At 38.9% G+C, this 26,433-nt stretch overlaps 1 protein-coding gene across 1 annotated transcript in view; it reads right to left on the bottom strand.

The window, feature by feature from the left end:
* Window positions 1–26,433, bottom strand: part of LOC120107013 — a 43,202-nt gene that overhangs the window by 10,367 nt on the left and 6,402 nt on the right. Inside the window, exon 2 of the mRNA XM_039120157.1 lies at window positions 710–1,679. Coding sequence (XP_038976085.1) covers window positions 710–1,679 — 970 coding nt within the window. The remainder of the gene's footprint in view (window positions 1–709; window positions 1,680–26,433) is intronic.

The following is a 26,433-nucleotide window of genomic DNA, read 5'->3' as shown; positions in this document are numbered from 1 at the left end:
ATCAGCCATCAAAAGCTATCTCTGCAAGGGAGCTAGCACCCCGGTGAGATAGAGAGCTTGGATCGGATCCTGCTTCGTGTGGATACCTGTAGAGGCCGGACGTTTGAACGGCTTCAAGCGAACCCTCTTCCAAAACCACGAATTCAGATTTGCGGTGATCATCTACCCGCGCAAGGTGAAGATTTGATCTTCCTAATAGTTTTAAAAGTTTTAATTCTTACCTAATTACGAAAGGTCTAGAAACAACGTTCATGCGATGAACGTCGAACCCGTGCATGCCGATTCCGCTGCCATCTGATTTTTGTTTTGAAATATCAGCGGCATGGGCGGGTTCCCGACACTTAGGTCCCATCCACTTCAGCACCTTGAAGAATTCGACTTGGCAAGGTTGAAGCTTCTGAAAATTTCTGCATTCAACACTCAACCGCATCAACACAAAGTTTGCTTTCTTGCGCAGGGTCGGCAAATAGAACTTATCCTCCACCATGGTAACTGTTTTGACGTAGCCAAAGTGACCACCAAGGTCTCCGCCATGGACCAATCGAACAATATGAGCACAAAGTGAGATCTCCGGGACACATAAAAGAAAGCAATCATGGGTCAAAAATTCTGAATGCTGCCACTGATCCACTGCTGAAACTTCTGCATATATGGGCTGAAAATATACTTCAGAGGGATACAAAAATTTTAGATTGGCAAACCCCATTACCTCAACATTCAAAAGAGTTAGAACATATGAATTTTGACTGAGGGCATCAGCAATAAAATCTTCTGCATGCGGCCCATGCATCAGGACTTGGCGACGAGGCTCCTCGTGTTCTTTTGGGTTCAACCAGCATGCAGGAAGGTTTGGCAAGCTTGATCTAGGCACCAAATCTATGGTGCGCTGGTTGTCTCTCATCAGTGGAAGATTGTTGGGTAGACTCTCAAGGGTTATATTAGAGGAATCATCCAATATGGACTTAAAATCAGGAGGAACAACTTCTGAAATTTCAGAACTAGCACCCTTGGCAACTGATGCGAGTAGGGCTTCATCCGTAGGGGTTTCTTCTTCGTCTCCTTCATTTTCTTCATCAATAGTGGGCTGAGGAGAAGGAGGAACTTCAGAAGGCTCTATGATCTCGTCCTCCTCACATACCAACGTGGAATGTTGGTCTCTGGTGGGGCAAACAACGGCGGAATGGCCTCGACCGCCGCACTTGTAGCAATCCGTAGAGTTACTTCCTTGCAGCATGGATTGGGGCATACATCCTTTACCCCTTTCATTGGCCCGTAAAGCACCTCTTTCTTGATAAGCACTTCGATTAAAAGAGGTTTTAGATCTGAAAATAGGGGCGTTACCTCGAGGAAAAAGGACTCCTTGGCTACTGCGTTCTAGAGGCCGTCGCACGATCGATGTTTGTGCAGGGCATCGTTGTCGCTGCTGTGACTCCATACGAAGCGCGAGTTGGTACGCCTCCTCCTTTTGCCGTATAAGATCCATTTGATGGAGAACTTCAGCCAGCTTCTTATCTTGTTGGCGACGAAGTCGTAGTCGTGCCTCCGTACGATCCATCTCTTCTACTTCTCGTTGTTGATCATCATTGTAGGGATGGCAACGATCATCGTAGTAGGAACGGCATCGATCGACATTGTAGGGATAACGTCGATCTTCATAGTAGGGATAGCGACATCTTGTACTCATGATGGTGCAAATAGAATCAGCAACAAAATCAGAGATAATAAAAATCTTTGGCCGTCACCCAAGGGATGAACCGACCCTCCTTAAGGCTTCTTTCTCAAACTCTAACCCCCAGTGGTCGTCACCCAAGCGATGATCTAACCCACTTCAGATATATTTTTTTTTATTTTTTTTTTCTTTTACACCACTCATTCAACCTCCAACTCTCCCACGGTATGGGGTTTACAAAGATGAAGAACAAAATATAAAATACCCCAAACCAAACTCAAACAAGAATTATTACTGCAGAAATTTCTGTATGATTTCAAACAAGTATAAGATGCTGAATTTTAATTCCCTTTAACTTCTATGAATCAATCAGATCTACCCAACACACCAAAAAAATCAGATCTGAAAGTTCAAGTTATGGATGGATGTTACCTCCTGAGGGAAGATCTTCTTCCAGTACTCCTGTGGATCGATTCGCTCTGATACCAATTGACGCAATCGGGGTGGGCTGCAGAATTTTTCTTCTTTGATGATGGCTGAATTTTTTTTTTTTTTTTTCTCTAAGCAATGGCAATGGAGGCTAGGGTTCTTTGTGGTGGAAGGAAGAAGAAAGAGGATGGGTTGGAAAAATTGATTTGAATTGGCAGCAATTGGCTCCAAAGAAAGGTTGGCATTGGGCGGTTCTAGATTGCAATTGGATTCGTTGAGAGGAATCAATTCGAACCGATTGGATTGATCAATATAAGGTCTGATGGCTTGAGAGTTTTTTTGAGTATTAGATGGATTCTGAAAGGGATGAAGTATTAAAGAGGATGGAAGAAACTTTACTTAAATTTAATCAGGATTTCTAATAGGTTGGTGATGGAAGAACTAGGGCACAATCGGTACACCAAAAGGAACTAGTCTGAACCCGATTTGATGATCAATATGTTGGCTATATGAACATAGATTTTTCTGAAGAATATGAAGGTTGGAAGCTCTTGTGGCAGTGAGGGAACAATGGAGTATTTTTTTTTTTTTTGGATTTTATTTCTAAAGGATAACTAAGGAAACTAGGTTGAGTCTCACACCCTAGGTTCCTAGAATTTGAGGAGAAGGTTGGGGCGTCTCACCTTTATCTTCTTCTCTCCAATGGTGCCTCACCAATGGCTGGAAAAGAGCCCTTCTTTTCGTGGTCTCTCTCTCACAAATCTCTAGAATTTTTTTCAAATAAATTTGATATCATTTCATTCATCAAAACCTCCTCTTATAAAGAGAAAGAGGTTGGAAGTTACGAACAGATTTACTTGGACTCAAAATCAGATAAGGACATTTTTTTAAAATTCAAATCTAACGATAAACTTCCTAAACAACTTGCCAACTAAAGGTTGGACAAGTGTCAACCCTTCATGGTGTGTGGGTTGGAGATTAGGAGCAGGAAACCCCAACCGCACCATTAATCAAACACCTTCTCGAGTACCAACATCAGTATGAAGTTCGGGAGACTCCTCAAATGTCATCTGATCTCCAAATTTTATGTTCTTATAGTCATTGAAAAGCTACGGATGTCTACTTTCCAACAAAATTTGAATCAACTTAATCGGACTTCTGTAGCTTCCGAAATCTTCAAAATACCATATGGTGTTCAATCTGTCATGGATTTTAACTGGATCTGAACTCTGAATTTCTTCCACATGTGAGAGGTCTTCATGGTAGAACTTCTCTTTCTTTTGACATGTGACCACTTCTAATTAGCCATGGACCCATTCATGCCTTGGACTCAATCTAATTGATATTGAAGAGGCTAACCCATTGTGAATCAAATCACTTATTGCATGGACTCAATCTAATTTCAGCTTGGACTCAACTTTGCTTGGACTAAAATTCTTTCCACTCCTTCACCCAATGTCCCACGCCATTAGAATGAGGGTGGTGCTTCATGGTTGGGCTTCATCTCCACGCTCTCCCCATGATTCAATTGGGCTCAACATGATTGATATTGGAACTCCTTGAACCCCATGAAACTTGGTGCACACCCAAGAAGGGAACTCAATCTCCATGCCCAAGGGACTAGACCTAATACTCCATGCCCAAGGAGGATGCTCCTGCATCACATCATTTTTGGTTCTACTAATAAAGAGTTATATGAAGACTTTACTTAGCTCATGCAAGGAGAGTTTGAAATACGTATGATGAATGAATTAACATCTTCTCTCAAACTCCAAATTAAGACAAACAGGAAAGGGGATCTTCATTGACCAACGTTAGTCCACAAGAAAACTCCTATAGAAGATTGGCATGAAGAAGGTATATCTATGACCCCATCTTGTAGAATTTGAAAAGGATGAGCAAAGTAGATCTATTGTTTTAAAGCTGTATTGAAGCATGATAGAATAATTATTTTATCATACAGCTAGTAGACCTGAATGTATGCTTATTATGTGACCTTATGCAAGACTTGAATCCAACTTTAAAGAAACAACCGTTTAAGATAAGCTGATTAGAACCTAGCTAACATATCTTTTTGATAATTATCTTAAGCAAATAGAATCTAAACTAAATTGATTTTGGAAATAAGAAATTGATTTGACCTTGATAAATCTGTCTATTGCCTCACATGCTTGTCCTTGAACTATCTTGGTTAATGAATCTATCTCTTTAGTTCAAGTGATATGTGCTTGCTTATATTTAGGAAATCTCTTGAGTAAAGTGACTCAACATGCAACTATTGTCATATCTCATATTGAGTCATCTAATTAAAAAAAATATATATATATATGTTGGATGAATGCTTTGTATCTTAAAGAAACTAATGACCTTCCTTCAAGAAAGAAAAATGAGAAATTTCAACTTGAAGGATATCTTCATGTAAGATACACTAAACATTCACATGCAAACAAGAGAGAGGATCTTCTTCAGTCAAAAGTTCACACATAAGAAATCTAGTTTGGCTTGAAGAACATATAATAAATAGGTAATTTTAGATACCTTTCTCACAAATTAATTGAGCAAAGTCAGTAACTTAAATCTTATTATGGCATGATTAAATTCTTTAATTATTAATTTTTGATATCATGTCTATATGTGTATTGACTGACTTATACTTTTAGAAATTATTTCATTGTTTGCCCAAACTAAAATATATCTTTGCCTATGTCATAACCATGAAATACACAAGTATATGCTTAAAATTTTGATGTAAAATAACTTGTGAGAAGTTATGAATCCTTGAGCACAATGAAAATATTGTTTGCATAATATACATCTATATGATACATAAGATTATCTCTTTATTCTACTCTTTCATGTAAATTACTTGAGAATAACAAAAAGAGAGAGAGATAAAGAAAAGAAAATGGACATTATTCAAGAGATGAAAAATCTAAGCAAGGCAAGTACTCCAATCTTAAGGAAAAGCAAAACAAACATAATATATTCGGCACACTTATGAGACTTGGGTGAGCATTCTTTGGTATCAAATTAAAATCCATAATTAATTACACTTAAACATGGAGAGTTTGGAGTGAACATTTTAACCTTTCTATATTGCTTATCATAGGGATGGTGCCAATGGGGAGGCTAGTGGTAGTACCTCGTGCCCCTTCCAACTCCACCGGATAGGGAGCAAATACAGTATAGAGCATAAGAAAGTAAAAATGAAAGACAAAGTAAATGAAAATATATAAGAAGAATCAATTCAATTTCTTTGTCACTTGGAAACACACCTTAAGGATGAAATCAATGCAAGATTATATTTAAATAGGGGGAGTTTATTTGAAAAGAATTGATTTTGATCCTTGACATGCTTGTTCTTAATGCATGACTTAACACATAATATATGTTGCATGTGGAATGATGTTTTGAATTATGGGTTCTCAATATTTTGTAATGCTCCATGCTTAGATAATTTAATTGAATGTTTGAAATACTGCATAAATTTTTGGGTATTATTGAAAAGAAATTTCAGATTTGTCGTTCACAATCATCTTTAAAATCTGAAAGTTAAATAAATTTGTAAAAAGGAGAAGAGAAAGATATCTCTATTTAGGCAGAATGAATTAATCTTGATCTATCTTTCTACTTGCCTAACTTTGATACATAATATCCTAATACTTGTTAAAATATCCTCCATTTTGTATCAAAACTCAAAATTAAATACAAAGATTCTGAAAGTGCTCTAATGTTATTGAAATATGTGTTTTCAATCTTAATGATTTAAGATGAGCTATAATGTGGAAGATACATATCTCAAAGTATGAGTTTGAAAGCCTCTATTAAAAATCCTATGTAATTCAGAATCTGATTTTGTATAAAAGCTTAAACTAAATGTGATTTTTAAATAAAGTCTTACTTTAAGAAAAACAGAATTAATTTTGATGCCTTTGGTGATTGCTCCGATACGCATCCGAAACATATCATTTCTTATCTTCAAAGTATACTAATATTGGTTCAAATGATGTGTCTTTCGATGATCTTGATTGCAAACAAAAATTTCTAAATATATAATTTTATTTTGATATTAAAAAGGGATTTATTGTGTTTCATGTATACATTGCTGAAAAACTGTGATTAAGTAATTGAGTTCTATAAATCTATATACCTCAATGATCATCTATATGTTTTTCTCTCCTACATTCTTCAAGACTTCCATCAGAATATATATAGAGTGAATGATCTTAAAGCTCGAAATATTTCAGCTCACTCAAATGATTCTAAAAGAAAGAAAATGTAAATGCTTTTGAAAGAAACTGAGCTTAAAATGAATCATTTTCTGTTTAATATTTCTATACATTTTCTCTAAGATTAAGAGAAAGCATAACTTGTTCTTGAAGGATTAGAAAGAGTAATTGCCACAAATTTTGAATAATACTAGATTACTCTACATTCTCGATATCATAGAATTTCAGTCTTATTCACGTTTATCATTAAAATCTGAAATTCAACAATAGAAAAGAATGATTAAAGAAGAATGCATCTTTTGAGGGGGAGCTTCAGATATTCAGTATCTTTTTTATGGATTGTTTTTAATGAACCTCCTTATATTACAATACTTGCTTTAATTATAAGTTTATACCTTGAGATGAGTTCTATAAAGGTTGTCTTGTCTCAAACCTTGAGTCTTATGAAAATAAGCTGAAATATATTTTTGAGATTGACAATCTTATTGAACATTATCTTAGGATTCTAAACTCTTAAATAGAATGATCAATTGAGGGGGAGAAAGAAAATTTCAGAAGGAGAGGTCTTATTGGCCTTAATTGCATAAATCTATAGCTAAAGGAGAGAGAAAGAATACTAAATGAAAAGTAATCCTAATACTCTCCAATATGTATCATCTGAAACTTAAATCTGAAAATCTTTATGATACACCTTGAGGCGTGTTATTTGGTTAGTATATCTTATGCATCACTCATGAACCAAATTACAAATCTTGAGAGCCTCTAATTTAATGAAACAGGGGGAGAACAATGTATTAAATTTTCTTGAGTATCTCTTAGAAAATCTATTTTGAAATTCACTAATGAGTCCTAATTGGCTTGCTCCTTAGAACTTCAATTTTGTGCCAATTCTCATTTTTATGTATCAAATTGTGCTTATTTTCTAAAGAAATAAAAGAAAGTCTTTAAATGAGCTCTAAGATGTATCAAAAATTGCATATTTTGGTATTTGTGCCCCAATGCTCTTATTATCATAAAAGAACTTTGAAGTCATTAAGAATTAATGATCCAACATGATGATATGTTTTTCAAGTATATAAGTTTTGATCTTATACTCTGAAAATTAATTAAATTGCTCTCATATTGATAAAATACTTAATAGTTTGGGCAAAAGGCCTTAAATGATCAAGCTTTCATACTTAGTGAAGAGAGGTTAGATTTCCACTCATATTTTTCCTTGAATATCATTTGTGGTACTTCTTGAATTAACCTAAGGAAGATTCCACCTACACTTGATTAGAAAACTATCTGTGGTATCAAATTAAAAAAACCTCTTGAATTCACACTCGATGTGTTCTGCTCTGATCTTTGTACTTAATGTTTCACTATCTTTTTGATGTTGTCAAAAAGGGGGAGAAATATCTAAGTATATGCTATATACTCAGAATGCTTTATTACTTTGAAGTGAATACAAATCAGCTTAAAATTTAAATATGTTGATTGTGTTAAGCTGATTAAATCTAAAGCATTATCATGAAGTATGTTTTTTAAATATATATGTTTTCTACTTCATGCAACTTAGCTATGTATTACTTCTAGAAATCAATATCTTTTATATTGCATATACTCCAAGTTTTGTCATCATCAAAAAGGGGGAGATTGATGACCCAAAGATTGATTCATAGATTGATTTTGATGATCACAAAACCTTGAAGTATAGATACTAATGTTTATGTTGCAAGGAGAAAGATATTTATTTTGCAAGGAACATAGCAAGTTGGAAGAACACAAGAAGGCCTCCAAAGCTCTCAAGTTGGAAGAAAGCTACAATTTATTGGTCCAAAGTTTAAAGTTCAAAGGATTCAAATTGGAGGAGTAAAATCAAAGGAAAAATTCAAAAGAACAGTCTTCGAGTCGACTCCAGTAGAATTCGAGTCGACTCCGGAGAAGTATGAGTCGACTCCGGAGAAGTATGAGTCGACTCCTAGGAGTCACAGGCAGAAAAGTCAGAGAGTAGTTTTCGGGTCTGAGATTCGAGTCGACTCCAGTGGCACGCGAGTCGACTCCAATGATTGGCAAGTCGACTCCAAAGAAAGCATGAGTCGACTCTAAGCGGAACACAAAGAAAAAGTCAGAGAGCATTTTTGGGACTCTGAGATTCGAGTCGACTCCCGCATTGCACGAGTCGACTCCGAGACTCCGCGACCATCAACAGACAGAAGACCAAGTTACTGCCTCTGAGAGCCGAGTCGACTCCGAGGAAGTTCGAGTCGACTCCAAGACTGGACGAGCCAAAAGACAGAGGATCGGGAGTTCGGGCTCTGAGATTCGAGTCGACTCCCAGGACAGTCGAGTCGACTCGAGAGGACAAAATTCAAAATTGGATCCACGGACTTCAGTGGACGAGCCGACTCCTGCAACAGGCGAGTCGACTCCTGATCGCGCGAGTCGACTCCGATCCCAACGGTAATATTGTCAGGAAGTGCAGACTGTGTCCAACGGCTCTATTTTTGTCTCTAACGGCTATATTCTTGTTTCCACGCCATCTAAAGCTATAAAAACAAGAAGAGAGCTAGGGGAGAACTCATGGAAGTGGGAGAGATCATCTAGGAAAGAGATCTCAAAGAGATTACAAAGGAAATCTCCCATAAGCACAAAAGGGCCATCCAAAACGAAATAGAGAGAAGAAGAGCATCCAAGTGAATCCGAAAGCTTCCTCTCCATCCGTGTGCTGCCTCGGGGATCCTCTACTTCATGCCAAATCAGAGGAGGATCAAGTAAAGAAGAAGCCGAGCTCCTCCATCTTCAAAACTCGTTTGAGGGCTTCTCTTTACTCTATTTGTTTATATTGTCATATCTGCTTGTTTAAGAAGCTTTGATTTGTTTTTATTCTTTGTTTTAATATCTTGTAACTTGATTCAATCAAGGGATTGAATCAAGGGGTTAAAGGTTTGTTGGTGAGCCAAAGGGAAAACCAACGGTGTAAGGTTTGTTGGTGAGCCAAAGGGAAAACCAACGGGATTAAGGTTTGTTGGTGAGCCAAAGGGAAAACCAACGGGGTTTAGGTTTGTTGGTGAGCCGAGGGTAAAACCAACGTGTAAGGGTTTGATTGTGAGCCCGGAAAAACAATCGGGGTTGGTTCTAGTCGGTGAGCCTGGAAAAACCGACCGAGTTCGTTGTGCGCTCGTAAAACAACAAGTTGGGTTGTGAGCTTGTAAAACAACCGGCTGTAATCGGTAGGATTATAGTGAAATTCCCAAGAGGTCTTGGGGAGTGGATGTAGGTGCTGGGGTGCACCGAACCACTATATGTCCTCTGTGTTTGTAATGCCTCTAGTTATTGTCTAACTAACACACTTACTTACTTAGATAAATTGCTTGCTTAATTCTTATCCGCACATCCTTTAGTTGCAAGCATATTTAATCAAGTCGAAGTCTATACATCAAACCCTTGCTAAGTTTAACTTTCACTGTGCATCTATACAACTTAGCATAGTTAATCAAAAAGTTTTAGAAGTAGCATAAAAGTTTTAAAAGACCCAATTCATCCCCCCTCTTGGGTTGTATCTACTGGGCAACAACCTTGATGAACATTAAACAAAAGAAGGATGAAACTCTCTACGGATTCATCAGGTGTTTCATTTCTAAGGCATTGGAGGTTCGTGACCTCGACCGATCCATGGCCATTGCTGTCCTAATGAACTCCCTAAGAAATTGTCAATTCAACTTTTCTCTCTCTAAGAGGCCCCCTAAGGAGCTTGCCAAGCTTCTCAAGTAAGTAGAGAAATACATTAATCCCGAAGAGACCATGAGTGCTCGGAGGAAATGTGATGAAGATCGAATAGAGTAAGAGAAAGAGCAGAGATGACGAGAAGGCTCGCCACAAGAGGAAGAGGTTCGTGGAGCAAAAGGAGACCATGCACTGTCTAAGAACTCCACCTCGAAGGTATGGGAATTATAGTGCTCCAAATACCTAAGAAAGCAAAATTCTTATGAGTATCTAGAGGGAGAGATATGTTCAATGGAAGAAGAGGATGAAGGCAAACCATGTTGGATAGACCGACATAAGTTCAATCTTTTTTCCCATAATCATGGGCATGACATGGAGGAATGCCAACAGCTGAAGGATGAAATCGAGAAGCTGATGAAATCGAGAAGCTCGTCTAGTGTGGTTACTTCGACCAGTTTATCGAGCATGGCTAAAGAGAGAACAAATGAGGAGATCAGCATTCACCTGCAAAGTGCCCCTAGCTTGGTGCTCTCCAAGCAACCAACCCATGGTCGGGGTTATTGAGGTCATAATAGATAGACCCGCTAGTGGAGGAGAAAGCAACTCAGTTTGAAAAGCTTATATCTGCTAGATTAGGATGGAAGATCTGCTTCATTGGAAGTCAAGAATAGAAAAAGTTATCACTTTCTTTGATGAAGAATTTTGAGTCATCCAAGCTCCTCATGATGATGCTTTGATCGTTTTGATGACCGTTACGAATTTTGAGGTGAAAAGATCCTCATAGACAATGACAACTCTGCAGACATTCTATAATACAGGGTGTTAGAGAGAATAAAAATTCCAAAGGATTGGCTCAAACCAATCAAGGCCGCCCCGGTCAGCTTTATAGGAAACTTGGTGCAACTAGAGGGGATCATCATGTTGCCTGTTGTTTCCGGGCGCTCACCTCGCCAAGTGATGGTGATGGTAGATTTTCTAGCCATTCCAGTCCCCTCTACTTATAATGCTACATCGAGTGGCTGATTCTCAATCACTTCCACCTACCACCTGGTTATGAAGTTTTCGATAGAATATGGGATTGGAAAAGTCCGAGAAGATCAAGTAGTTGCTTGGTAATACTATATAACCTCCCTTAAGACGTATAACAAAGTAGCACTCCCCATTGAAGGTCTGGATGCTTGAGATGAGCTAAGAGAGGAAAGTGGGGCACTTGTGGAGGGCCTGATCTTGGTACCCCTATAAGAAGAAGACCCTTCTCAGATGGTGCAAGTTGTCTTCTTGTTGAAACGTATGAATGAGCTCAACTAGTCCATTTTTTTAGAGCTAACTTAGGCATATTTGCATGGAAAACTATAGATATGCTTGCTATCAGTACCTCAGTGATGGTCCACTAGTTTAACATGGACCCTATCCATAAATCTGTTCAGTAGAAGAAATGCAGCTATACCCTTAAAAAGCAGCAAGCCATCAATGAAGTCAACAAGCTTCTTTGAGCCAGTTTCATCGAGGAGGTTCGCTACCTGGAATGGCTGGCCAACATGGCAATGTAAAGCAAACACAAAGTGAAGAATCTGCATCAAATTCATCAACCTTAACAAGGCCTGCCCAAAAGATAGCTTCCGCTCTCAAGGATAGCTTCCCAAAAGAATCTGCATCGAGGTGGACGCTATCTTAGGGCACGAGCTGCTTAGCTTCATTGATTCCTTCTCCGGATACAACCAAATTAAGATACATATGGAGGAAAAGGAGAAGATGCCTTTATCACAAAGAGGAGACTATACAAGGCTATGGCCATCGACCTAAAGAACACTGGGGCCACTTACCAGCAGTTAGTAAACAAGATCTTCAAAATTAGATCAGTTGCAATATCGAGGCGTACATAGATGACATGCTGGTGAAGAGCTTGAAGGCTAAGTAGCATATGATCAACCTAAAAAAGGCCTTCGAGGTTCAATGCCAGTATGAGATGAAGCTCAATCCTAAAAAGTGCGCCTTCAAAGTATCCTTTCTTGGGATTTGTAGTGATGTCGCAAGAAATTGAAGTGAACCTTGAAAGCGTCAAAGCCCTCCAAGAGAAGGCTATGCCAAAAGTAGTGAAAGAGGTTTCACAAGATGAGTTGCCGCCCTGAGTAGATTTATTTTGAGGTTAATAGATAAGTGTTTTCCCTTTTTCAAGGCCCTAAAGAACCTCAAGAATTTTGAGTGGACTGAGAAATGCTAGCATGCCTTTGATGAGCTCAAAAAGGCTCTTGGATCCCATCCACTCTTTTCTTGCCTAGAGCTTGGAGAAGAGCCACAATAGCTATCAACCTGGTTGTTGACCCCCTAATGGATTTTGATGAATACAAAACACTAGAGTAAAATTCCATTATATCTTAACAATTCAATTGAGAAATTCATGTGTTTTACTTAGAATATTGTTAAGAAATGTCTAGGCAAGTTCCCATAATTTTTATGAATTTATTGAAGAATATTTTGAGCTAAAGAAAAAGTTCAGGGACAGCTGAGACGTCTCCTGATAGTTTCAGAGACGTCTCTGGCACAAACAGGAAGAACTGGCACACTTGGAGACGTCCCCGACACCTGCCGAGTCGTCCCCGCGTTAGCGGAGTCGACTCTCTCAGTAGCGGAGTCGACTCTCTCAGTGGCGGCAGAAAGACGTTTTTCAAGGGATATGCGCGAGACGTCCCCGCTGTACGCGGAGTCGTCCCCGCAAGCAAAAAGGAGACTTCCCGAGTCGTCCCCAAGATGGCGGAGACGGCTCTCTCAGAGTTTTCCAGAGAATGGTTTCTGCGGTGATAAGGAAGCGGAGTCGACCCTGAGATAGCGGAGACGTCCCCATGCATAAAAGTGCAGACAAGCCGAGACGTCCCCTGAAAGAGCGGAGTCGACTCTCTCAGGGAATTCCAGAGGACATATTTTTCAAAGATAAAGAAGCGGAGTCGTCCCCAAACAAGCGGAGTCGTCCCCACTCAAAAAGTGCAGACAAGCCGAGACGTCCCCGTAAAGTGCCGAGTCGACCCCAGATAAAGTAAAAAGTAAAAATCCTGTAGGCGAGACGTCTCTCGCTGTAGCAGAGACGTCCCCGGAGCGCCTGGGACACGACTGACAGCTTTTCAGGTTTGGTTTGAATTTCAAATCCTTCTCTTTTTGTTTCTAACGGCTATATTTGCTTTTTGGGCTATAAAAGGGACCTCTTAAGTGGTTCTCAACAACTCTTCACCAACCCAAAAGCAAAATTATTCAAGAGAGAAAAGTTCAAGAGAGTGAGAGCATTAAAGTGTAGAAATCAAGTGCATTCAAGGTTCTCTTGTGATTTCAAGCTCAACTGCTCTCGTGCGCTCGGGATTCAAAGCTCACACTCGATCCTACGCACTCCACATCGGAAGAATCAGCATCTCCCACGCTTCCAACGGCAAAAAGATTCTTCCGGGTTAAATTGTTCATAATTGATATATTTGCTTTTTAGAGCTTTTATTCTCTTTTGTAAACTCTTTGATTGTAGTGCTTGTTCAAGTCAAGGGACTTGGAACAAGGGAAAGGCGTCCCAAGCCTAAGAGAAATTGGGGGTTTAGGGTTTGTTGTGAGCCCGGTGTAAAACAACGAGTTGGGTAGTAAACTCGCAAAACTACCGTACTGTAATCTTGGATTATAGTGGAAATACCCAAAGGCGCTTTGGGGAGTGGATGTAGGAGCGGTGGAAGCTCCGAACCACTATAAAACCGTGTGTTTGTGATTGTGTCTTCTCATCCCACTATCATTACCTTATTTCATATGTTTGTGTGTTTTAATTTTAATTAGCCGAAGAGTTTTAAAACACCCAATTCACCCCCCTCTTGGGTGACCATCTCTGGGCAACAAGTGGTATCAGAGCAGGTGCTCTGTGTATTTCTTGAAAGACCTAACCGTCTTAGCCAAAGATCTAGATGGGAACACCCTTTAACAATGTTCCTGCCGAGGGGCAAGCAACCAATAGACCTCCACTCTTCAATGGGACAAATTATACCTATTGGAAGACTAGAATGAAAATCTTCATTCAAGCACAAGACTATGCCTTGTGGAGGGTTATAGTCAAGGGACCACAAGAACCATCACATGTGGTTAATGGCATTCGAGTTCCCAAACCTGAGGAGGATTGGGATGAGAATGATGATAGGATGGCTCAACTCAATTCTAGAGCCATGAACTCACTATTTTGTTCTTTAGATGTAAATGAGTTCAATAGAGTCTCTACATGTAGTTCCGCCAAGAAAATATGGGATAGGCTCGAAGTTACCCATGAGGGTACAAATCAAGTCAAAGAGTCCAAAGTGAACATTCTAGTTCACAAATATGAATTGTTTAAGATGGAACCTAATGAAACCATCACATGCATGTTTACTCGCTTTACCGATATAATTAATGGTCTAAAGAGTTTGGGTAAATCTTATACTAACCCGGAACTTGTGAGTAAAATTCTCAGGTCTTTGCCGAAAGCATGGGAAGCAAAGGTCACGGCAATCGTAGAAGCCAAAGACCTCAACACTTTGGGATTAGAACAACTGCTGGGCTCATTGATGACGCATGAGCTCACAATGAAGCAACATGAAGAAGAGTTGCCGAAGAAAAGGACAATCGCACTCAAAGCTACTTCAAGTGTGTGTGAAGAAGAGAGTAGTGAGAGTGAAGAAGAAAGCCAAGATGAGGACTTGGGCTTGATAGTAAGAAAATTTAAGAAATTCATGAGAAGAAAGAAACCTTTCCCAAGAAAGAAATTTGGAGGGAGAAATGATTGGGAAAAAGAAAAGGAAAAAGAAAGAGACCCAATCATATGCTATGATTGCAAGAGACCGGGACACGTTCGTTCCAAATGCCCTCAATAAAAGAAGTATTTTGGAAAGGAGAAGAAGAAGGCATTAAAGGCAACATGGGATGATAGTGACACATCATCCTCCGAGGAAGAAAAGGAAGAGACCGCCAATTTGTGCTTCATGGCGTTTGAAGACGATGAGGTATGTCAAAACCCAACTATAAATTTTACTTTAGAAGAATTATATGAGGCTTTTCAAGAACTTATGGGTGATTGTGGTATGTTAGGAGCAAAGAATAAAGAATTAAAAGCCTCTAATCAAAAACTAAAGGAAGATATTGAAAATCTATTAAATAAAAAGGAGAGCATTAAAAATACTAACACTATTGACCTAGAAATCAAAAACTCAAAACTTAACATTGAAAATGAAAAGGCAAATACACTAATTAAGGAATTAAATCTACAAGTAAAATCCCTATTCGATAATAATACCTCACTTGCACAAAATGTTGAATCTCTTAAAAAAGATAAGGAAGAACTAGTTAAAAAAAATTTGAATCTCAAGAATGAGGTACATAAGTACAAACCAATTGTTGAAAAATTCACACAAAGCTCTGAAAAATTAAATCTCATTCTTTCAAATCAAAGAGCTGTTTTCAATAAAGCCGGATTAGGATATAAAACTAATAAACAACAAAAGTATCTAAAGAATTTCTTTGTAAAAGCAAAAGATGTAAAAACTGAAAAACCTACATGTTTTCATTGTGGAAAGAATGGACATAAAGCCTACTCTTGTATTCAAAGAAAAATCCAAACTAACAAGAGTACATTTGTGAAAGCCAAAAACATAACTAAAGTATGGGTGCCTAAGGGAACCAACCACACTAACCACGAAGGACCCAAGAAAACTTGGGTACCTAAGAGCTTCACATGATCATTTTGCAGGTATGCCTTGCAGCCGGAAATAAAAAGAGAATGTGGTATCTTGATAGCGGTTGCTCAAGGCATATGACCGGTGACAAGAGTCTCCTCGTCACCTTGGAATCAAAAGAAGGAGGATTAGTCACATTTGGAGACAATGCTAAAGGACGAATTATTGGTGTTGGTAAAATCTCCATATCACCCTCCTCATTTATTGATAATGTATTGTTAGTTAATGGACTAAAATATAATTTATTAAGTATAAGTCAATTTTGTGACAAGGGCTTTAAAGTGTCATTTGAATCGTCACTATGCATAATTAGTAGTCCAATTGATAATGAGATCATACTCACAGGACATAGGCATGGAAATGTTTACATGGTAGATCTTGATGATCTCACCATGAAGGATGGCCAATGTCTTGTAGCCATGAATCCCAAAGTCAATGAGACTAGTTGGTTATGGCATCGTAGGTTAGGGCATGCTAGCATGGATTTAATCTCTAAATTAATTACAAAGGATCTAGTCAAAGGGCTACCAAAAATAGACTTTGAAAAGAATAAAATTTGTGCTGCATGTCAATTAGGGAAACAAACAAGAAGTTCCTTTAAGTCTAAGAACATAGTTTCAACATCAAAACCCTTAGAACTAATTCACATGGATTTGTTTGGACCCACTAGAACTGCTAGTCTAGGGGGTAAGAAATTTGGTCTTGTAATTGTTGATGATTTTTCACGTTTTACATGGGTTTCATTTCTTGCACATAAAGATGAGTCCTTTCCCGCTTTTATTAAGTTTCATAATAGAGTTTCGAATGAACTCAATCTTAAACTAAAAGCAATTAGGAGTGATCATGGTACCGAGTTTGAAAATCAGCATTTTGAAAAATTTTGTGAAGAAAATGGTATCAATCACAACTTCTCGGCACCTAGGACACCTCAACAAAACGGGGTGGTAGAAAGGAAGAATCGCACACTAGCAGATATGGCTCGTACCATGTTGTGCGAATCGGATCTACCAAAGTATTTTTGGGCTGAAGCAATAAATACCTCATGTTATATTTTAAATCGTGCTTTAGTTAGATCCATCTTAAAGAAAACACCTTATGAGTTGATAAAAAGTAAGAAACCAAATATAAGTTATTTTCATGTTTTCGGTTGTCGATGCTTTATTTTAAACAATGGAAAGGACAATCTCAGTAAATTTAGTGCTAAATCAGATGAGGGGATCTTCTTAGGTTATTCCTCATCTAGTAGAGCATACAGGGTCTTCAACAAGAGAACTCTCGTTGTTGAAGAATCTATTCACGTTGTTTTTGATGAAACTAATGGAGATTCTTCTAGAAAAGAAGAAGATGGTGATGCAGGTATACTTGAAGACCGAATGAAGGAATTCTCCATACAAGACAAACAACATGAGGATGAGGTCAAGGAAGGTACAAATCAGCAAGATGAAGAAGGTCAACCTCCATCAAAAAATCAAGATCTTCCTAAAGAATGGAGGTATGCACATGGTCATCCAAAGGATCTAATCCTTGGTGATCCTTCACAAGGTATAAGAACTAGATCCTCTTTAAGAAACACTAGTAATTATCTTGCTTTCGTTTCACAAATAGAGCCTAAATCACTAGAAGAAGCTGAAAAAGATGATAATTGGATGAATGCTATGCAAGAGGAATTAAACCAATTTGAAAGAAATGAAGTTTGGACTCTAATAAAAAGACCCCCTAATGTTTCAATTATAGGCACCAAGTGGGTGTATAGAAATAAACTAGATGAAGATGGAATAGTATTAAGAAACAAAGCTAGGCTAGTGGCCAAAGGATATAATCAGGAGGAAGGAATAGATTTTGATGAAACTTTTGCTCCTGTTGCTAGATTAGAGGCTATTAGACTGCTTTTAGCATATGCATGCTTCATGGATTTTAAACTCTATCAAATGGATGTAAAAAGTGCATTCTTAAATGGCTATATAATGGAGGAAGTTTATGTAGGACAACCTCCAGGTTTTGAAAATCACTTACATCCAGATTATGTGTATAAATTGCATAAAGCATTGTATGGACTTAAGCAAGCTCCTAGGGCATGGTATGAAAGATTAAGTAATTTTCTAATTGAGAACAAATTTAAGAGAGGAAATGTGGACAAAACCCTCTTTATTAAAAGAAAAGGAAATGACTTATTGCTTGTACAAATTTATGTGGATGATATAATTTTTGGTGCTACTAATGATAGTCTTTGTCAAGAATTTGCCAAGCTTATGCAGGGAGAATTTGAAATGAGCATGATGGGTGAGCTCAACTTCTTCCTTGGGCTGCAAATAAAACAATCAGAGGAAGGCATCTTCATCAGTCAGTCCAAGTATATCAAAGAAATGTTGGAGAAATTCAAGATAAAGGATGCAAAAGAAATCAGCACACCCATGGGCTCAAGTTGCAAGCTTGACAAAGATGAAAAAGGTAAAAGTATAGACTGCAAATTGTACAGAGGTATGATAGGCTCTTTACTTTACCTTACTGCTAGTAGACCAGATATATTATTCAGTGTTTGTATGTGTGCTAGATACCAAGCATGTCCTAAGGAATCACACTTGCAAGCTGTTAAAAGAATTTTTAGATATCTAGTAGGGACATCTAATGTAGGCTTATGGTACTCTAAACAATCTGATATAAACTTAATTGCATATTCCGATGCTGATTTTGCCGGGTGCAAACTCGACAGAAAAAGCACAAGTGGCACATGTCAATTCTTGGGTGCCAACTTGGTTTCTTGGTTTAGCAAGAAACAAAATTCAGTTGCCTTGTCCACAGCTGAAGCTGAGTACATTGCAGCCGGAAGCTGTTGTGCCCAAGTTCTTTGGATTAAGCAACAACTTGAAGACTTCGGTATTAAAATGGACAATATACCAATTAAGTGTGATAATACAAGTGCAATCAACTTAACAAAAAATCCTATCCAACACTCTAAGTCAAAGCATATAGAGATTAGGCATCATTTTATTAGGGATCATGTGCTGAAAAATGATGTGGTGATTGAATATGTATGTACTGAAAATCAATTAGCTGATATCTTTACAAAGCCCCTTTGTAAAGATAGATTCAATTTCTTAAGGAATGCTTTGAGCTTGTATGATCCTAGCAAATGAATTGAACTTGTATTGCATTGCTTTGCTACTCGAACTAGTAATCCACCTCAAGGCAAACATAAGTGAAAACATAAATTCATCTAAGCTAAATGACGAACTGCTTGACTTTCCGGAGGATGGTTACCCTCCCTTGGACTCTTCATAGAGATATTTTCAGAGCCTATATCATGGGTATTCGAAATTTGGTCAAACATTCCTCATTTCAACATTAATAAGTTAAAAATTATTATCAAATCATTATAAGATGTAATATTAAGGGGGAGGATCACAAACAAATTCACTCTGTGTTTATCAAAAGAAATCATGATTGATTAGGGTGATTAAACAAAAATTTTGGAAATGCAGTCTGAAATTTTTTTTTGTGCCGGAGACGTCTCTGGCAAGTCGCCGAGACGTCCCCCCAGGGGGAGACGTCTCGCCTTAGTCGCCGAGACGTCTCGGGGACCGAATGAGGATTTTTTAAATAGGTTGAAATCGCTCAAGCTGACTCGAGCTTTCTCCCTCATTCCCGACCAAAACGGAAAGCCCTAGCCTCCATTTGCTCTCAACCTCAAAACCTAGCTTCCATTTGCCCTAAATCGCAAACCCTAGCATCCATGGCACCAAAGAAAGCTAGGACAACCCGTGGGAGGCGACCTAGAGTAGCGGGCGACGGTGAGGAACGGCGGGAAGAACCCTCCGCGCCTTCTCCTCCGATTGCTCCGCCAACCACGATGATTTCCTGTGCAAATCGCACAGTCACGACTGGTAGGTACATCGATTTTTCCTTTCTAGATCATGAGGGGTTCTCTATTGGAGAGAGACTCCGAGCCCAAGGGTGGGAGCACCTTTGCACCCTCAAAACCTCGACCTACCCCGGCCTTGTTAGAGAAATGTTTAGTGATATGGCCTTAGGGGACTTAGGGTACACTGCATATGTCCGAGGGACATTGGTAGAAATTAATGAGGATGTCCTATCCACTGTCCTACAAATTCCTAAGGACGGTGAGGCACCGACCTCACATCCCCAAAGGGAAATAGCCCTAAACTTGATTCTAGGAAGAGAGGACTGCGGCCCTCTTGATGTTGTCTACTCCCAGGACCTAAATGCAGAAATGAGACTTCTTTTAAGCATTGTCAATCGGGTCCTATTCCCTAAAACCGGTCGCTTCGATTTTGTTTCGGAGCGAGATTTAGTTATAATGCACCATATCCTACAAGGGATCCCCCTAAACCTCCCTAGACTCATGCTAAATTACATTGCCCAATGTCATAGGTATTCTAGGTTTAGTATACCCTATGGCATGATCTTTACCTTAATATTTAAATACTTCAAGGTTCCCATACCACCAAATGAACCTGCAAAGGCCCTAAGAAACACCGACTATTACAATGAGGGCTCAATGAGAAGAATGGAATTTCACAAGATAGATGGGTCGTGGGTCAAGGTTCCAAAAAGAAAAGCACAAACCATAGAGCCTGAAATCCCACATCATGAGTCTGACCATCACTCTCCTCCACCTAGCCACATGGACATCCCTGATATTCCCTCCAGCTCAGCTGGACCTTCCACATCCATGCCACCACCTCCTCCAGTCAGTGGGACCTCCTTCCTATCAGAGGAGCAGATGCACACCTTAGCATCTGTCATTTGTCAGCAGATGAGGGAGGAGATGAGATCCATGATGACTGCGGAGCTGGCCCCCATCAGACAAGAGCTGAAAGATATTAAAGCTCAAATTGAAGCCCAAGAGCAACAAATAATTGGGGTGGGTGCCACCGAAACCTGCAGATCATTAGAGCTCAAGGACAGCTTGAAGGCCATTTCCAAGAGCCTCAAAGAATTGACAAAGCCAGATGGCAATGTGGGCACCTTAGTTGCCCAACTTAGAGGCAGAATTGAGATGGCAACCTTAGAGTTTGAAGCACTTGTGGCAGGTTTCCACAAGTCACAGGGAGATCACTTTAAGACCCTCATGGATTCTATCAATGGTTTCATAGATGCAGCCTGTAAGGCTTATGCACAAAGTACAACTGGTAGGCACCATGAGGAATGACGCCGATGATGGATATCCAGTAGGATCTTCTTTTTGTAAATCCTAGGCCATTTTGAAACACTTTTGTATTAGAAATCAATACCTGTAATGATTTCTTCTTTTTGACTATGTAATGACTTCAAAATCTCACAATGATACATGAATACAATCCCTTTTTGAAAAATGTGTGTACATTGCCATTTCTGTGGATGTGTTTCTGTGAATATGAATGTGCCTCTTGTTGTGTCATAAGAATCTCAAAACATACATTAAGTATTTAAATTTGGCACAACTTATCAAAGCATATGAAACAGGGGGAGCACAACCTGAATATCAAAGGGGGAGTAAAATGAATGCTGAATTCTACTATAAATTGAGTCTTAAGCACCTAAGGATAATTTGTCCCCTTCATTGTTGATGACAAAAAGGGGGAGTGGTGGTATCAATATTGTAAGGGATATGGTTATTGAAGAATATTGATTTTTAAGATAATTGCCCTTCTGGAAAAGAAAGGGGGAGTCAAAAAGAATCTAGCTTTCAATTATCTTCAGCATCAATATTTCATTCTAACTTGATTCAAATTCAGTTCATATGATAAAATCATTTAAGAACAATTCTATGCACAAGGAAATTTGAGTGATGCACATTGTATCTAGTTCAAATCAAAACATTATACTTGTATATCTGATCAATACTGTGTATATGTTTAAATTTCAAATTTTGCATATACTCAGTGTTTTGTCATCATCAAAAAGGGGGAGATTGTTGACCCCCTAATGGATTTTGATGAATACAAAACACTAGAGTAAAATTCCATTATATCTTAACAATTCAATTGAGAAATTCATGTGTTTTACTTAGAATATTGTTAAGAAATGTCTAGGCAAGTTCCCATAATTTTTATGAATTTATTGAAGAATATTTTGAGCTAAAGAAAAAGTTCAGGGACAGCCGAGACGTCTCCTGATAGTTTCAGAGACGTCTCTGGCACAAACAGGAAGAACTGGCACACTTGGAGACGTCCCCGACACCTGCCGAGTCGTCCCCGCGTTAGCGGAGTCGACTCTCTCAGTAGCGGAGTCGACTCTCTCAGTGGCGGCAGAAAGACGTTTTTCAAGGGATATGCGCGAGACGTCCCCGCTGTATGCGGAGTCGTCCCCGCAAGCAAAAAGGAGACTTCCCGAGTCGTCCCCAAGATGGCGGAGACGGCTCTCTCAGGGTTTTCCAGAGAATGGTTTCTGCGGTGATAAGGAAGCGGAGTCGACCCTGAGATAGCGGAGACGTCCCCATGCATAAAAGTGCAGACAAGCCGAGACGTCCCCTGAAAGAGCGGAGTCGACTCTCTCAGAGAATTCCAGAGGACATATTTTTCAAAGATAAAGAAGCGGAGTCGTCCCCAAACAAGCGGAGTCGTCCCCACTCAAAAAGTGCAGACAAGCCGAGACGTCCCCGTAAAGTGCCGAGTCGACCCCAGATAAAGTAAAAAGTAAAAATCCTGTAGGCGAGACGTCTCTCGCTGTAGCAGAGACGTCCCCGGAGCGCCTGGGACGCGACTGACAGCTTTTCAGGTTTGGTTTGAATTTCAAATCCTTCTCTTTTTGTTTCTAACGGCTATATTTGCTTTTTGGGCTATAAAAGGGACCTCTTAAGTGGTTCTCAACAACTCTTCACCAACCCAAAAGCAAAATTATTCAAGAGAGAAAAGTTCAAGAGAGTGAGAGCATTAAAGTGTAGAAATCAAGTGCATTCAAGGTTCTCTTGTGATTTCAAGCTCAACCGCTCTCGTGCGCTCGGGATTCAAAGCTCACACTCGATCCTACGCACTCCACATCGGAAGAATCAGCATCTCCCACGCTTCCAACGGCAAAAAGATTCTTCCGGGTTAAATTGTTCATAATTGATATATTTGCTTTTTAGAGCTTTTATTCTCTTTTGTAAACTCTTTGATTGTAGTGCTTGTTCAAGTCAAGGGACTTGGAACAAGGGAAAGGCGTCCCAAGCCTAAGAGAAATTGGGGGTTTAGGGTTTGTTGTGAGCCCGGTGTAAAACAACGAGTTGGGTAGTAAACTCGCAAAACTACCGTACTGTAATCTTGGATTATAGTGGAAATACCCAAAGGCGCTTTGGGGAGTGGATGTAGGAGCGGTGGAAGCTCCGAACCACTATAAAACCGTGTGTTTGTGATTGTGTCTTCTCATCCCACTATCATTACCTTATTTCATATGTTTGTGTGTTTTAATTTTAATTAGCCGAAGAGTTTTAAAACACCCAATTCACCCCCCTCTTGGGTGACCATCTCTGGGCAACACTGGTCCTATTCTGAGAGGAAGGGAAGAGGCAGAAGCTAGTTTACTATGTTATCTGATTGCTCCATGATGCCGAGATGAGGTACCAAAAGGTGGAGATGCTGGTCTATACCCTGCTCATGTCGGCTTGATAACTAATGCTATATTTTCAGGCACACACCATCATGGTGTTAACCAACTAGCTTCTCCAACTGATTCTACAGAAACCCAAGATATTGGGAAGATTGGCCGAATGGTCCTTGGAACTAGGAGAATTCAGCATTTAGTACCGACCTTGACTTGCTATCAAGGCTTAAGTCCTTGTGGACTTTTGGTTGAGTGCACCCTTATAAGAGAAGAAATTGTGGAATAAGTACCCAACTCGGCTAGCAACCTCCCGACCTTGGCAATGTATGTCGATGGATCGTCCAATGCTACTAAAAATGGGGCTGGGTTAATGCTAATAAGCCCAAAGTGAAAGTCATTTGAATATATGCTTTAGTTCGGGTTCCTAGCCTCCAACAACGAAGCTGAGTATGAAACCCTGATATCCGGATTGAAGCTCGCTAGAGAGCTTGGGGTAGAACAACTTAGGATATACAATTACTCCCTGATCATGGTGATGTTGGAAATTGTATCCTAAAAGTCAATCGTCAGCCTGTTGATGATTGAATTTGTATATGAATTGATTAATTAATAAAATATTATTTGACATTATTTGTCATTTTATTTATACATCTTCAAATGAACTCTTGTTATGAGATGAAGTTCTTAGGACTCCTTTATAATAAAAGAAGATTTATCTACGAGTTCTTAAAATAGTTCGCGATCAAATGATGTGTTGTTATTAGGACAACAGCATTATTAAGATTAGGTCGTTGTATTATACGTTGGTTGTCCTCTTAACCAAAAAGTGTGGAGACATTGATATGTCACACAGGTGAAGTATAGGAGTACACTTCACTGAACGTGATCATTCTAGAACGCTTTGCTGTCAAGAGATGTTTCAAGTGGATATGGGTATATATGTCCCTCAGATCTGAGATCACCACAGTGATTAGCAAGCAACTCACTGTACTTTGGTACCGGACCAGCTGAATTTCTAATTTAGGGACGAAAGATCACTGGGTGCAGTCAAGTACTTGCAAAGTCGGTGTGTGAGTCAAGATGGAATTGACCCCTCCTGATGATAGAAGATAATGCCCTTGTGTTCAATTTAGCAAAACCTTGGCCAGGATAATCCTTGTGAGGAGTCACAGAATTTCTAAGTTTGAATCAAATTTTTGGATATATTGATTAACGAGTTGACAGAACTCTGAAGTTATCCTAAGCATTTGGTGTCATAGGGATGAATTATACGGTAACCAAGTCCAAGGGTTCCAGAATATTGCTTTGCAATTATTCGGCCTATCCGAACATCGGTTACTGGTGTGCTGTCGTAGGCAACCAAAAATAAAACCTATACTTCTAAAAATATATATGTAGTAGTGCGAGTAAGGATCGTTCCCACGGAGAGTATCTAGCCTAGTTTTATGCAACTTGAACAAGGACGGAGGGGGGGTTTGAGTATAATGAAAATAATAAAACAACTAAAGAAGAATTCAGATTTAAGTATTGAAATCAATCAAAAGAACAAATCTTGGTCTAAGTCAACATCCACCATCGGAATTTTACAACTGATCATTGATGCAAAGATATCAATTTGCACTTTGAATGTCCACCGATAGAAATATTTTTCTATCTCTTCTTAGTTGTAGTTAATTAAAAACAAGCGATCTAATTAACCCTAACTACTAAACAACCCAAGACAAGCGCTAAAGGTTTAATCTAGTAGCAGCCTTAAGAATTAGAGAGATCGATGAAACTAAACAACACAAACACAAGCGGTTGCATTTGATTTAGCCGAGTATTCTTCCTAAGATCTGAAAATTTCTAATGCAGCAAATTATTAGATCTTAGTTGCTTCACAGATTAGAGGAATCAAACAATTACGGATTTGATATCTAACCTAGCAGTAGATTGCAACGAATAATAAACTAGTAGGCCTCCTAGTCATTAAACGAAAATAATCATGAAAATATGCACAGAAGGACATTCGACATCAAAGCATGAATTGAACAATGAAAACAAATTCAGATCTCACAGTTTTATTGATTCCGAGGCTTCTGTTTTCTTAGACCAATAAAAGCTTTAGCCACGCAGAGCCATGGATGCAAACTTCCAAGGAGAAAAGAGAAAGAGGAGTCCTCCAAGAGAAAAGAGAAAGAGCCCCCTTTCTTTCACCTTTATCCCTTCCAAAAAAATCTCCTAACAAATATTCAAATCTGACTAATTACGAAAAATAAAATAAAGTCCTAATATAACTGGGAAAGTGGTGTTTCCAGCTAGGATTTTCGTGCATCAAATCTGGAAACTTCTGAAAATTGACCGAGTCAAATCCACGTATTGCAGGCTAAGGACGTGCAGCAACTTCGAGATCAATTTTGACCTTGATAAATTCAGTATCTATCAAAACTCAAAACATGAAAGTTGTAGAGCGTTTTCTTGGCTTTCCACAGCATCTTGAATCATCTCAATCAGAGCTCGGATGAAAAGTTATGCTTAAATTACGAAGCAATATCGAAACTGTCCAAAATCATCCAATTAGCTTCGTTTTGTACTTAACGCTTCCATTTGCATCCTAAATCAAAATATAAGAATAATGAGTACATTTAGGCACAAAATAAGTATAAAAGACTAAACATTAAGAAAGAAAAATATGACATTTTGCATTCTCATCAAATTTCCCCACACTTAACTTTTGCTCGTCCTCGAGCAAAACTCAAATTCACTTTTCTGAAAACACCAAGGTTGCAATGCCATCAACAAAGAACAACCAAGCTCTTCAAAACTCATAACAACTATTCTTGAACAACTTATAATTACTTAGTAAGCATTTTCACTCAAAAATGGAATGCTAAATACAGAGACCCTTACGGAAATAAACACTCGACTCTCATATATTTGAAGGGTATGTGTTTCGCTCAAATTCATTCCAATGGAAATAATCTACCATAGGCTTGCACATCTTCTCATTCTCCACCACTGGGATCACATGCATAACACGAATCATAAGGACTTTTCAAGGGTTGTAATGGGGCTTAGGATCAAGGTGGGAAATATTTGGGAATGTAGTTTAAAAGCCATCAAAACTAGTGGAGCAAAAATGAATCAACTCAAGCTAGCATATATGACATGTAAAACC

This window comes from Phoenix dactylifera, unplaced genomic scaffold (genome assembly GCF_009389715.1).
Source record: "Phoenix dactylifera cultivar Barhee BC4 unplaced genomic scaffold, palm_55x_up_171113_PBpolish2nd_filt_p 000724F, whole genome shotgun sequence".
Classification (NCBI taxonomy): domain Eukaryota; kingdom Viridiplantae; phylum Streptophyta; class Magnoliopsida; order Arecales; family Arecaceae; genus Phoenix; species Phoenix dactylifera.
Note: the sequence above shows the minus strand (reverse complement) of the source record. Positions and strands in the feature narration are given on the sequence as shown.